We start from the raw sequence: 15,269 nt of genomic DNA on the forward strand, positions 1-15,269 counted from the left end.
AACAATTTCACCTGTATGATTCCCCTCAGAGATTATCAACCTTGTTAATCTCGTGGAGCTAGTAATCATTTCCATGATTTGGTTCCATCAGATATAGGAACCATCAAAAACTTGGAAACTATCTGTCAGGTTCTACCCCTTCATCTCTTGGCAACCTGATCAAACTAACAATGTTTTATTTACACCAAAATGAATTTTCAGGAACCTTCCCGGTTCCCTCATGGTTAACTGTAGCTCGATTGCTTCTGCCGAAGAATCGGCGTTCGATGTCTTGTAACTCAAGGATTAGAAAACCTCACTTCTTTGAGAGAAGTGCATCAGAGTGAAAACAACTTATTACGCAATCCGGTGGTGGCAGAGTTAGCTTACACAGTGTAAGTGCAGTATCAGACCCTAGAGTAAGTGTAGTTCTCCTTCAAAAAGAATAAATAAAAGCTAATCTGCTAGCTGGATAAGTTAATTACTTATTAGGCAATCCTGGTTCCAGCAAACTATCAAGTGCTACAACTAAATTAACATTACGTATCCAGGAAAAAACTAAAATAACATTGTAGAAGCAAATCATAAATACATATAAACACAGAACTCGGACACCATTGCATCAGCTCTGTGAACTTCCAGCAAGATATCTTTTAAATTGACGACTGCCGAGTGGAACGTGCTCTTCTTTTATCTCCAAGCATAACAGTTTCCTCAATAGCGTGGTGGGACAACCTTACCAGCACAGGTTCCAAAACCAACATTGTAACCATCTCCCTGTATGCGATTTAAACAAAAATCAATTTTTCTGTTCCTGAGGTAAAAGATTATGGTAAACAATAAATGACCACGACATTATAAACTAGTGACGCCACATTCTATAAAGTAACTTTCCTTTTCCACATGGAATTGGAAAGAAATGATTTTAAATTGTCCTCATGGCTGGAACCTTGGATTCAAAGCCTGGCTCTACCATGCATCTGAATTCCCTAACTTTAAACCACATCACTGCTCAAACTTAAACAATAACACAGGACCACTAAAATATTATATGGTTCCATTCACCTGTTTAAGTTTCCTTTCAGGCCATCTTAAGCATATAAATTAATTGCACAATGAGGAGATAAATGAGTTACACAAATATGTTTGTAACTTTGGTCTTAAACCTCATGTCGAACGGATGCAGTACCTTGCAACAACCAGTGATGATTACTTCATCCCCATCTTCTAAGAATTTTCGAGTTGTCCCATTTAATTGCAATGGCTTTTGCCCATTCCATGTATGTTCCAGCATGCATCCAAAAGATTCAGGTTCCTGCTCAAAATACAAGAGGCTACGCTTTGAACAAACAATATCACTCATTGATAATTATCGCTTGAAGAACGAAAGAGTAAAATTTGATGCAGCATGACCAAATAATCAACCTATTGCAACTTGCATACCAGCAAAGATGATCAACACTATACCAGAAACCAGTCTCGATTATTTTTCACTTCATCCATGGCAATTCATAAATAAAAAAACTACTTGAATATTCAAGGAAAGATTCTATGTAGCACTCGAAATGACATGTTAACAGCATAATCATTCTATTCAGTGAAAACCCATTTCTTACTTCTCCGAAAACAAATCAATGTGATTCTTCCACCTCTGACTTCGCTTTAAAAGTAGTTGTAATATATAATTAAGACGATCGATTTAAATGAAGTTGTTGGCGATTGGCTAAAAAGAAAAGGTTCTCAGGGAAAGCACAAATGCAATATCCAAAGACCCACTTGGCTGTCTTCTTCAGTACATCAAACAGACACCAGAGGCTAGGGGTAGTAGACTAAGTTTGACAGATTTCTAATGCCTAAACTCAAACATGATTAGGGGTAGTAGACTAAGTTTGACAGATTTCTAATGCCTAAACTCAAACATGATTACTAGCACGTTATCGTGGGTGGATTGGTAGATAAATGCAAAGGGATAATGATATAAAAGTGAAAGGTAACGTGCTAAACATACAGGCCCACTAATGGTCCCAGTTCCAAGGAGATCGCCTGGCCTCAGGTTGCAACCGTTGATTGTATGGTGTGCTATTTGTTGACTTAATGTCCAATATCTGTTGAAAGAGTAAACAAAGCTCAGCAAATATTTGAAAAAGAAGCAAATTAGCATATTAAAGAAGTACAACAAGAGATTCAACATTTTCAAATTGCAGCAAAAATCAGTTTTTTCTATTGACATCAAACAAATATTGAATAGATGGGGGCAATTTGAATCTTAGATTCATATAGTTATATAGGAAAAACAGCAAGCATCTGAAAGGACTTTCAAAAGAAAAAGAGCACCAGTGAAGTGGAACTCCTTACAGGTTCTTGAAATTACTTCTTGTAACCACGCAAGAGTCCTTTTGTCCGGAAGGTTTAATTTGAACCTAGAAGCAAAAAACAAGTTCACCTTGGAAATTTTATAAAATTTAAGCATTTGTATTTCAATATCAGGAAAATAACTTTAAAGATGCATGGTACTGAAAACGCATTATATCAAACTTGGGAACATCCAAAAAAAATAACATAGAAGAAGAAAATCACTATTGAAGCATCAAAAATCCAGTGGTAAGATGGATGCTACCTCCAATTCAATATCATAGTTTTTGGATATCTTCTCAGCCAAATATGGCAATGGATGGGGATCCTGCAATGCAGAACATGCATTTTTAGTTGAACCACAACAGAAAGATAATTAGGGAAAAAAGATAGAAACGCAAATCGCTTTAAAATCTAAGACACCAAAGACAGAAACGTACCTGCTTAGGAGCATTACAAGCAAAAGGCTCAAGAGCATCTAATGTCACAATCCAAGGGGATATTGTAGTACCTAAAAGATGACAGTAATAGAGAAAATTCACGATTTAACAACCCGTGAAGAATCACTCAAGATAATATATGCCACATGCCCCATCATCATTAGCATACCTATTTTTTTAGCCCAGTGGAGCCCATGACTTCCCTGATCTATCTAATCAATTCTCACCAAAATTAAGATGGTTAAGAGATATCATTCCCTTACATTGGATTCTATTAGTTCCTAATTATCTTGTTCATTAATTTTGGCTATCCCTTTCAAAATAAGCTGTGGTTTTGTCACATGTGAGTTATCAGACATACTGGCTGAGCTTGAACTCAGAAGAAAAGCATGAATAAGATGTCTTACCAAAACTCTTTCCAAGAAAGGGTCCAAGAGGGACATATTCCCATGCTTGAATATCTCGAGCTTCCAAAACCAAAGGTATATTAAATAGGGAATTCAGAAAAAGAAGAAAATTGAGGATGATGACGCGAAGCAGCAATAGGCAATCATACCACTCCAGTCATTCATCAAGAGAAGTCCGAAGATATGATCTGCAGCCTCATTAACATCTATGGCTTTCCCTAATTCATTTCCCGGACCAACTACAGCAGCCTGAAGCATGGTAAGAACCTATGTCAGAGTATAATTTATGGCAAGGTAAAATGAGACAGAATGACAATAAACCAAAAGGCTGACCATTTCAAGTTCAAAATCTAGCTTCAATGAAGGTCCAAAATATGGTGGAGATTGACCAGTAGGAGGGCCTTGACCCCTATAAGAAAATAGAATTGAGCCAGTTAGCATCTACAGCCAAGTGGGCAGTTCTTTAAGTATCCCAGTGACTGATTTGCAAGCAACAACTAAACATTTTGACAGACCAAACACTTGAAGGTTAAAACATCTGGAACAAGTTATAGAACTTCTAACCTTGGTCTATTAATGTCCGTTCCAGAGATGACAATAGATGATGCTCGCCCATGATAGGCAATAGGAAGATGGAACCTGAATAGAGGCACAATAATCATGCTTCCAAGTAAAAGAAGGTATGATATACATTGCATTTCATTCAAACAAATTATCACTCTCCATTTGTTAAAACTTTCAAAACCAGCATACCAGTTTTGCGGAATAGCATTTTGAGGTCCGCGGAATATGGTCCCACAATTCTTTGCATGATGCATGGATGAAAAGAAGTCTGTATAGTCTCCAATTTCAATAGGAATGGTCAATTCTACCTGGCTCTAAAGATGCACAAATAAACTGAAACATTAAAAAATCTGAAAACAAACATCTTCCTTCAGATACCCTATAGAAATTCATGTTTATTCTTACCATCCGGACAAGTGACTTCTGCCTCAAGTTTGCATTATCACGCAAGGTTGGCTCTGTAGCTGCAAGTTCGGATAATTGTCAATTGTTCATTTCAGTTGAAAATTAATCGTGTTTTTGGACAACCAGAATACTGGAACTTAAATAGTATTTAGTATTGCTCATGCTATAGTTATAATCATCACCACTCCATCCTTGATTATGTACATGTTTAAACCCAAAAAAGAAAAAAAGGGAGAGGATAAAATCAACAAGTCATTAACATACATGACAACAGCTTTTGAAGAGTAGCACGAGCTTCCTTCCATGCAGGCCGTCCCAGCGCCAAAAACTTGTTCAGAGTAGGCTGGCACCACAATAACCAACCAAATTGAAACAAACTGATTTAGCTTAAAGTCCTTAAAATAAAACGAAACTTAATACAGAGATGAATTGTCTAGTAAACATTATCAACGATTCATAATCTTATTTCGCAACTAAATTAAGTGATTATAACGTAAATTAGGTTACAATGAAATTTTCAATTACCAAATTAATATAAGATACGTGTCTTCATAGAAAAAAAGTGAGATACGTGTCAAGGTGAAAGAAGTAGAAGCAATAAAAGAACCTGAAGGAAGCAGTCGGAAGCGGAGAGTACAGGGCCTTTGAAAAGACCGGATCTGGCGATCTCGGATAGATCCAACACATAGTCACCAATAGCGGTGGCAAGACGGGCTGGTGCAGTTGGTTGGGGCTTGAATGCTCCATACGGAAGATTTTGGATGGAGAAGTGGGAGTCTGGAAGGACTTGGATGAATGATTCCAGAGCCATGGATATGAAAAGAAACGGCGTGGGTCACCAATAGCGGTGGCAAGACGGGCTGGTGCAGTTGGTTGGGCTTGAATGCTCCATACGGAAGATTTTGGATGGAGAAGTGGGAGTCTGGAACTTGAATGCTCCATACGGAAGATTTTGGATGGAGAAGTGGGAGTCTGGAAGGACTTGGATGAATGATTCCAGAGCCATGGATATGAAAATGAAACGGCGTGGCAGAGAGGTGAGGCAAAGTGAAGCAGAAGCTGACTGGCAGAGACTGAGAGGAAAGGAGGACGAAGAGTATAAACAGGCTGAGCAGAAAATACCTTTCAAATCTCAGCGTTCGGTCCGGATAAATATAGCAAATAATTGCCACGTTCGATGATGTCAATGTATTTTAATTTTATTTAATTGATATATTTATTGATAATAAATTTAATATGAATAAAAAATTAATATAATATTATTTTAATTTTATTAAATTTTATGTTTAAATATTTAAATGGATAATTTTTTTTGGTACAGTATAAATGGATCATTTTAATATGATAAACAATTATTTTTTTAAAATTATTTTTGATACTATCATTAATAGTTAATAATATATTATAGATAATATTTTTAATATTATATTATTTTTATATTAATAGTTAATATGATAAACAATTATTTTTTTAATATTATTTTTGATACTATCATTAATAGTTAATAATATATCATAGACAATATTTTTAATATTGATTTAATAATATAATGAATAATAAAGGATATCTTTTACTACTCAATTTTTTTTGTTAGTTTCATAATTTAATCAATCTAAATTTCAAGATTTTGATAACCTAGATATGGACATTTCATATGCATGTTAACACACAATTAAATCCAATATAATTATCTTTTTAAAAATATTTTTTATAGAAATTTTTATTCAAGATTTTAATTTTAATCTTATTTTAAAATGAAAGTGTCCAATTACATAACAATAAATATTTAATATTTTTCATATCGATTAGGTTGTTAAGGATATACAAATCAAGTGACCTCTATGATGTTGTTATTCATTGAGGATCCAGGTTCGAGTACCATATATATTAGATATAACGGGTATGAGCGTTCAATATTAATAATTTACCATTATCTTTAAACAAATAATACTTTGTACGTATCCTAAATTAATAAAAAAATTTAAAGATTAAATATCTTTAACTAGGACATACATTTATCTATAATATAATTTTGAAAAGAATATCATCATATTCAGTTAATTCATTTTGAATTTAAGCGGAATTGTTCTTTCTCCTTTTTTTTTTGGTTTTTCCTTTTATTTTTTTAAATTGTTTGAGAAAATCTTTTAATGAAACTGTCAATTTATACTTTTTTGTAACTTTAAATCATTTTAAATTATAATAAAAAATTATTGTTAGTTTTTAAAATCACAAATTTAAAAATAAAAAATATTATGATTGTGAATATTTAATAATAAATGATTAAAAGTTTTTTTAATAAATTAATAAAAAATATTGTGTGTGGTTTATCTTAAACCACGCTTCCACGCTCTTATCATTTGGTCATCAGAAATGGAGTCGTTTTCTCAACCAAAACTAAAGACACAAGTATTCGACATACTGTATATAATAAAGGGTATAATTTATTATATTTGTAAAAAGATAACTTTACATCGTCAGCTATATGGTTTAATTGTTTTTAGCATGGTTATCAAAATTGGATTGGATCGGCCGGTTTAACTGTGAATTGGTGGCCTGTTCGGTCCGGTTACGTCACAAAATCGATCTGGCAATGAACCGACTGAAAATCGGGGTGAATCAACTGAAAACCGGCAAAATCGGTTTGAACCGCCGGTTCACTTTTTTTCTTTAAAAAAAATTAAACCAAACGACATCGTTTGTTCAACGAGTCAAGTCAAATTCGAGTATTGCTGAGCTCGACTCGAACTCGAAAACTTTAAAAGTAAGCTCAACTCGACTCAAAAACTCACGAGTTAAAAATTATCAAGTTCAACTCGAACTCGAAATATAATATTAAAATTTGAACTCGAAATGGCTCGAACTCAAAAAAAAATTAGCAGTTTGATTGAAGCCTAAAATTTAAGCTCAATTGAAGCGAAAGAATAGTTCACTCTATGCTCACCAAAAGGCTCCATGATTTTGAATGTCAAATTACCTCTATTATTTATAGAAGTAAGTTGAGATGCTCTTCTATGTTTCTTAGCCATGTGAGATTATTTTTTTTTAAAAATATTAAACCAAATGACATCATTTGTTATGAATTTTTTAAGCCCAAATTTTATTTTTTGATTATAGTTATATAATTATATTTATTATTTAATATGTTTTACCTTAAATATTATGTTGTAGTTGATTTGAACCATTTTGTTTTACTTGATTTTATGGTTTTTAATTTATATTTATGACTTATGATTTTTTATACCTTTTAATATTGTAAACTTAAAAAAATGTTACATATATATTAATATTACTTTGAATATTATGTAAAATTAAAAAAAATATTATTTTATATAAAATCCGGTTCAACCGCGGTTGAACTCGGTTGAACCAATGAACCAGTGAACCAGTACCTTTACCGTTTCAATGTTCGATCCGATTTTAAAAACATTAGTTTTTAGTACTTGTTTTTAGAGGTTTAATTTTTTAATATTTATTATTAGAAATTTATTCTTATAATTTATTTATTCTAATATTTTTATTAGTGTCCAAAATTTTGTCAATATTTTTTCTAATATTAGTTATTAAAAGTTTAATTTTTCAATACTTGTTATTATGGGTTGCATTTTTCAATATTTATTATTATGGATATATTGTTATGAGTTCATTTTTTCCTAATATTTATTTATTGCTACGAGTCCAATTTTTTTGTATTTTTTATTAGAGATCTAATTTTTTTAATATTTGTTATTATGAGAATACTCTTAAAATTTATTTATTTAATATTTGTTATTAGGGATTATTTTTTTCAACTTTTTATTATGGAGTTACCATTAAAATTATTTTTTTTAACATTTTCTATTACGTACAATTACTTAAATAATAATTTGTAACTGCAACAATGATTGTTATGCAATGGTAACGACATCGTCCAAAATTGTTATATCCACAATCGTTATATCCACAATAGTATATGTTATTAAAAAACCACAATCACAATATTTGCAATGATTGCAATATCATCTATTATGTTCATAATAGTGACAAACGTAACGAGATTGAACACAAAATGCAAATTATAATTTAAATATCTAATTAGGGCTTAATTTTTTTATGGTTCGCTCAGGGCCACCAAAATCTCATAAACGGACCTATATATGTTTATAGGAATATTAGTACCTGTTGTAACCGGTTTTCGCCCGGGCGTAAGTCAAATACCTAAAAACAATATTTTAAAATAGTTTTTTTTAAAAAAAAACATAATTTAAAAGATAAAATTGATTTGCGTATAACCAAAAGTTTTAGTAAAATAGGATTCGTGGTCGATTACGTTTAGGGAAGGATTAGCACCCATATAACGCCCAAAATTTGGTACTCATTAATTATAAATTGTCTCTATTATTAGAATTTTAATTATTCAAAAATATATTTAATTTATAATTTTGTCATTTCAAATTTATTATTTTATAAAAATATGTTAATTTAAATATAAATAAGATATTTATTTATTTAGAAATATCAGAAAAAGGCTTCTAAGTGCTTTAAGAAAACTCTTTTCTTCTATATTAAAAAATAAATAAATATTAATAAAATATTTCTTTAAAAATTAATATATTTTATAGGATAAAAAAATCAGAAAATGAACTTCTAGGTGTTTTAAGACAATCATTTTCACTAATATTATTAAAATAGGATTATTATTATTTTTTATAAAAATAATTTATAAAATATAAATAAATATATTTACTATATACATATATTAATAATAAATATATGCAAATAAAATTAAATCAAATACTAAAATAAATGAAATTATATATTTAAAACATAAAAGCAATAAAACTTGTAATAAATGAAAAATAATTAATGACTAAATTATAACATACTAAAATTAAATACCTAATTCATAATTAATTATTTAAAATTAAAGTGACTAAACATGCTATTTTCCTTATTTATTAAATTTAGTGACTAAATTAAAATTATATCAAATTAAAAGAAATCAAAACATGTTATTCGGGGTTTAAAATATTAATTAATAAAATTATGAGGGCTAAATCGATTATTTGCCTAAAATATATATATTATGCTAATTACTAAATTATGATTTAAATAAAATTAATAGAAAAAATTAAAAAGATCATAAATTTGATTCCAGTGACTATAATATAAAATTACAAAATTACTGGACTGCGTACGGGGTTTAACTTTTAATAAATTACAAATAGACCCCTCCCCAAAACGACGTCGTTCGGGGAGGGGTATTTAAGCCCCAAATCATACGACTTTAAGGTCAAAAATTCATTTCTCTTCTCTTTCCTTCTCTATCTTTCTGAGAGAGTTTTAAGCTCTCTCGCCTCTCTCTAGCTTCCATCACCGGAGGGAAGCTGGTCACCGGCCGGCAACCGTCTGCCACTGCCTTCCTCGGTGCCGGCCACCGATAACGGTGGTCAAAAAATTCTAAAATCTCTCAAAACATAGATCGGGATGATCTAAAATCGAATCCGACCCCCCTTTCCCACAAAACATCTCCTATTTACATAGATCTAAAAAAAATACCTTCGGCATTTTGCTTCTACGGCGGCCTATGAACTCCAGTGGCATTGCAGCTTCTTCGGTAAGGCTTCTCTCAATTTTTGTTTTGATTTTTTGATGGTTTGGTTGCTGTGTTCTCTGGCTTTTTTTTCTGTGCTCTCTGTTCTTTCTCTTGTTTGCAGGTGGTCGGCTTTTATAAGCCTCGCCGGTATCTTCTTCGGACTGGGTAAAAGATTGAAGCTTGGTGAGTCACCGAACTTCTAGTGGTGACTCACTGTTGAGGGCGACGTGCGCGGCTATGGCTAGGCCTTCTGGATCCTTCGGTTGGCGTCGTGGCAGAGTGGTAGCAGAGGTTGACGAACGACAGCCGCGTGGTCCCTAGGGTATCATCACCCTAGGGTTTGTTCTGGATGCGTGTGGGCCGTTGGATCTCTCAGATCCAACGGCTGTGATGTTGAGGCGGCTAGGGTATTGAAATGGAAACCTTAATTTGGTTTTAGGGTTAGCTGGGCCATCTGGATCTGGGTTACTGTTGGGCATGATGTATCTGGGTGGGGCTCGTAATGTATTTGGGCCTGTAATAATATTTATTAATAATAAAAATAATAATAATAATAATAATAATAATAATAATAATAATATAAATAATATTCAAATAAAAAAAATGAGTATCTTCAGCTGCCCCTCTTTGCTTATTCTTGTGTTAACAAGAATAGAGCAAAGACAAAAAGATAATAAGTTTTTTTTTTCATTTGACTTCACTTGATTATGATGGAAATGTTGAACTAATTCTTCTTTGGGATTAGTTCTTCTCATTATGAACTTTTCCACTGGGGATGACAAATCATCTCCTTTTGTGATGTAATCTAGAAAAGGTTGAACAAGCTCTTCTCATTGTGAACTTCTTCTTCTTCAGATGAATTCTTCTCATTATGAACTCCTTCTGGAAATGATGATGATGATATATCTCCTTCTGTGATAGAGTCATGCAAAAGGTCGAACAAACTCTTCTCATTATGAACTTCTTCTTCCTTCTTCAGATGAGTTCTTCTCATTATGAACTTTCTCTGGAAAAGTTGATCCATCAAGTGATGAATTTAAGCAAAAGGTTGAACAAATTCTTCTCATTATGAATTTCTTCTTTCTTCTTCAGATGAGTTCTTCTCATTATGAACTCTAACTGGCACTGCTGATCCACCGAGTGATGAATTCGAGCAAAAGGTTGAACAAGTTCTTCTTATTATGAACTTCTTCTTCCTTCTTCAGATGAGTTCTTCTCATTATGAACCCTTCTGGAAATGTTTTAAGAAAAAAACATTCTGTACTGTAGGGCTTACAGCTGACCCGAAGGTTTTGAAAACATCAAAAAACTCCCAAAGGCTTTTTGGAAACATCATGCACTGTAGGACTTACAGATGTGAGAAATAGTTTACTAAGTAAGAAACTATGAAAATTGTTTTCTTACTATTCAACAATTTCATTTTTAGAAAAGATTGAATGAGAAATTATGAAAATCGTCTTGTCATTATTTTTCAAAATAACATGTTGATTGTGTAACATGCCCCAATCTCAAGATAATGCTCATTCTTGTGGGTTGCGTCCATCTCTCCTTCAGATGTTTGCATGATTCCTGCATTTGAGGTTTTGAATTCTATCTTCTTCTTGTAAGGTATTTTCCATCATGAATCTTATTTTTCATACGAAAATCTGAAAAAACCTTATGTTTGAATGCAATCAAATGTATCAATGTAATGCATTGTCTATTGTGCAAATGATGTTCTTATGAATGGATGAATGTTGATGGAATCTTCATTTGACTTTTAAAGTGGTAAACTCAGTCTTCCTTCACCTCATCATTTATTTCCAGGGTTACCTCTGGAGTGTAGCAACTTATGCTATCAAGCTTTCATTTTTGAAGAATCATCTGATCAATCTGTATATTTGTATCTTCGTGTCTTCTTTGCTTCATGAAAGTCTCAGAAGAAATGTTTCATTTATGGAACTCTTGCCGTAGTAAGAATTATGACTTTGATGCCCCATTTTGTCTTGGATAAAACCAATTCTTTGCTTGGACTTGTGCAAAATCCGATAAAGCTTTCATATTTAAAAAGAGAATCTATCATCTTTAAAAAGAGAATCTATCATCTTTGAAGAGAGAATCTATCATCTTTGAAAAGAGAATCTATCATCTTTAAAAAGAGAATCTATCATCTTTGAAGAATGTAGATGTAGATATGTCTGACTCACAGAGATTAATTAGGATAGTAGAGTCTGTTCTGATTTGACTCTTGAAATAGATCATAAGGAAGATTTATCCTAATTCCTTTCATGTCTCCACATCTAATTGGATCTCGAACAAAGCAACCAAACCATATCATGTAGAGATGTTTAACAACAACCTATTGTTTGATCTTAGTTGGCTCCAATAGTTTCTTGTTGTTAAAATTTCAGCTCTCCTTCTGTGGAAAGAAATCTTCATCATATCTCACTTCTAATCTTAGGGTTGAAGAAGACATACTTCATCTTAGATCAATAAATGGAAACCGTATGATCGCAACATTGGTTCAGCACCATAATCGTGGTTCATAAAACATTTGATAACACATTCATCCTTTCCTGTGGCTTCTGCCCGAATTTCTGGTCAATGAAGCTCTTTGCATAGTGTTCAAATTTTTTTTGTATGACGTTACAAGACCACTTGAGAACAAAACTCAATGGGAATACAAGTGAGATGCTGGTGTGTTTCCTAACCAAAAAATTGGTCAAATTCACAAAATATGCTAGTGCCGAATTGAATAGGAGATACCAACTGATCTTGATATCATTTTGAGTAAGGGCAAGTGTGATACCGATCACGTTTTCTTTTATAACTGAGCGTTGTAGGAAGTAAAAACTCATCAACTATAGGAGCCATGTACGGAAGGGAGTTCATGGAATTCTTGCTGTTGGGGATGAATTGCACGTGATAAAACCAAAATAGATGAAAACTTCAGTTCAACCTGGCTGGCAATGATAACCCCAGTAACATCGGGAAAGAGCAATATACATAAGTCGAGCCTCTTTATTCAATGTCATCAAGTAAACAAAAACTGATGTAAAAAAAACAGCTTCATAACCTCAATAGTATGGTTGAAACTAACTTCCAGGAATCTCAAAGAAATATTTTCAATCATCATTGATACAGAGAATACAAAATTCAAAGCCGAGATTTTGAAGAACTGAACCTTGGATCGAACGGTCTACATGGGGACCATCTTTATACATGCAACCATGGTGTAGCTTAATAAAGAACACACTGTCATGTGACACATGGTTAAGAAGATTGGGTATTTGAAACCATACTTGCTGAGTAGATATTTGTTCAATAACAGGACCCTAATGCAACTGCCTGATGAACAAAACAATTATGTATAGTCAGCTCGAATGTTACTGTTTCACTATTTTCATTCTTCATATCTTTATGTCTCATTGGAAATATTCGTTCAAGTCAATGATCTTGACACAGGATGATATGGGCCTTCAGCATGCCCCAACAATTGCTGATACGAACGTTCAAAATACATCAACATTCTTGATTCTGATTGAAATATGCTTTCAGCATGCCCCATCAATTGCTGATACGAAAGTTCAAAATACATCAACATTCTTCATTCTAATTAAAAGGGGCTTTCAGCATGCCCTAACATTTTGCTGATATAAACATTCATGATACATCAACATTCCTCATTCTGATTGAAATGGGTTTTCAGCATGTCCCAGCATTTTACTGATATAAACATTCATGATACATCAACATTCCTGATTCTGATTGAAAAGGGTTTTCAGCATGCCCCAATATTTGCTTCTTGTTAATCTGAGCCTTCAAAATGCTCCACATGGATCTGTCTGAAGGAACCTTTAAAATGCCCCAACATTTGCTGATACAGATGTTAAAAGTGTGCTCAACATTACTTCTTGTTGAGATGAGCCTTCAAAAATGCCCAAATATTCATACTGACGCGAGCCTTCAAAATGCCCCAATATTCTATTTCTGGTTGAAATGGGCTTTCAAGATGCCTCAATATTCTGCTTCTGATTCACTCTCAATGTCGGTTTGACTGGAATATCATGATCCGAACGAGGTCCAATTTTGACAATGCACTATTGTATGTACTTGTAGCTTTATTCATGCCCCGAATCTGTTTATCTTGAATACTCTCATTTTGGTGTCACTAAACAACTGTGTTGTCAAGTAACTGGAGGAATTCTCTCTTCATGTTGTCACAAACTTATGAAGTGCTCAATCATTCTGAATGAGGTGCCCATTTTCTGGATTTGGAGGGATATTCGTCGGACAAAGTGGTATAAATCACTTGGTAATTCATTTCAGGCTAACATAGTGAACCTTGTTTTCAGTAAAGGCTAGTTCTGTAATATACTTTTCTCTGATTATGAAGCGATCTTTCAGGACGATTTCACATGTATTAATAGTTCTTCTGATACCGAGGAAATCCTGAATTCTGATTCTAATGAGGAGAATAAACTGTTGGTACTCGATGAAAATGGGGTACTCAGAAGCTGAGGCTTCAATAGCCATGAAGAGATGTGGTCTGAATTCATCAATTGCAGAGTTGACAGATTTTATATGTGCTGCTCAAATATCAAAGGTTGCTGACGCACTTCTTCTGGTAGAAGATATGAATCCATATGCAATGATCCTAATTACAAGAAAAAAACTAAACTTGAGCTATGATTTTTGGGAAGGAAGCAGAAGAAGCTTGAAGAAGCTTCTTAATGAAGACGACCATGTAGTTCATCTTTTAATTCCAATGATTGGTTCTGGGGTTCCTACCGAACCAGATCAGATAACTCAAAGAACCCTCCCAGAAAATGCTATTGGGCCTCCTTATTTCTACTACGAGAACATAAAACTTGCTCCAATTGGTGTTTGGACCGAAATGTCACGGTACTTATACGATGTAGAGCCAGAATTTATAGATTCAAAGTATTTTCATGCTGTTACACAGAAAAGGGGCTATGTTCATAATCTGCCAATTGAGAATAAATTTCCTTTTATTCTGCTTCCTCCTTGCGCCATACATGATGCTTTTTCATTGACACAAAATAGTGGCCTTTATGGGCTCCCAGAACAAAGTTGAACTGTTTACAAATATATACAGGAAGTGCCAAATTTACAGAAAGATCTGTAAGGCTCTTGAAGCTTATGACGATGAGTCACCTTCGAGTGTCCAAAAGTATGTTCTTGATGAGTGTCAAAAATGGAATCTGGTATGGGTTAGAAGGAATAAAGTTGTTCCACTTAAAACTGATGAAGTGGAAATGCTTCTAAGTTTCATTGTCCTGTCTCTTTTCTCTGGGATCAATGATACAGAGGTTGCCTTCTACTGGCTTGGAATACCTTTGAAAAAAGATGCGCAGGAAATGAATATTGATTAGTTGGAGCAATTGATGAATAGATTTCACGAATTCGACCTTGTTGTCAGTGACATCCAATGTAACAACCTTACTAGGACAAACAAATATCATCGGGATGACTAGAAGACTTTTATTGGTGCCTTTTCTTGCAATGACTATTATAGTGACTCCCTCTTCTGTTGCTTCAAGATAC

The 15,269-nt window shown here is 33.2% G+C and overlaps 1 protein-coding gene across 1 annotated transcript; it reads right to left on the bottom strand.

Annotated features, from left to right (window-relative positions):
- Window positions 1-425: 425 nt before the first annotated feature.
- Window positions 426-5,237, bottom strand: LOC120137041 (fumarylacetoacetase-like). The gene is made up of 15 exons (XM_039152910.1): window positions 5,163-5,237; window positions 4,755-4,959; window positions 4,412-4,490; window positions 4,148-4,206; window positions 3,932-4,056; window positions 3,743-3,817; window positions 3,512-3,587; window positions 3,328-3,427; window positions 3,179-3,238; window positions 2,772-2,842; window positions 2,597-2,659; window positions 2,335-2,399; window positions 1,988-2,084; window positions 1,169-1,294; window positions 426-756 (listed from the first exon to the last, which is right to left on the bottom strand). The coding sequence occupies exons 2-15, from the start codon at window positions 4,956-4,958 to the stop codon at window positions 694-696; spliced, it is 1,263 nt and encodes a 420-aa protein (XP_039008841.1). The 5' UTR covers window position 4,959; window positions 5,163-5,237; the 3' UTR covers window positions 426-693.
- Between the last annotated feature and the right edge of the window lie 10,032 nt (window positions 5,238-15,269).

Source organism: Hibiscus syriacus, unplaced genomic scaffold (genome assembly GCF_006381635.1).
Source record: "Hibiscus syriacus cultivar Baekdansim isolate YM2019G1 unplaced genomic scaffold, ASM638163v2 tig00110647_pilon, whole genome shotgun sequence".
Lineage (NCBI taxonomy): Eukaryota > Viridiplantae > Streptophyta > Magnoliopsida > Malvales > Malvaceae > Hibiscus > Hibiscus syriacus.

Excerpts from the sequence above, each read along its gene's own strand:
- LOC120137041 (XM_039152910.1), bottom strand. The coding sequence starts at position 4,958 with ATGGCTCTGGAATCATTCATCCAAGTCCTTCCAGACTCCCACTTCTCC. Across the intron at positions 4,207-4,411 it reads TCTTCAAAAGCTGTTGTCAT|CTACAGAGCCAACCTTGCGT; the intron begins GTATGTTAATGA and ends CCGAACTTGCAG. Across the intron at positions 4,057-4,147 it reads AGAAGTCACTTGTCCGGATG|AGCCAGGTAGAATTGACCAT; the intron begins GTAAGAATAAAC and ends GTGCATCTTTAG.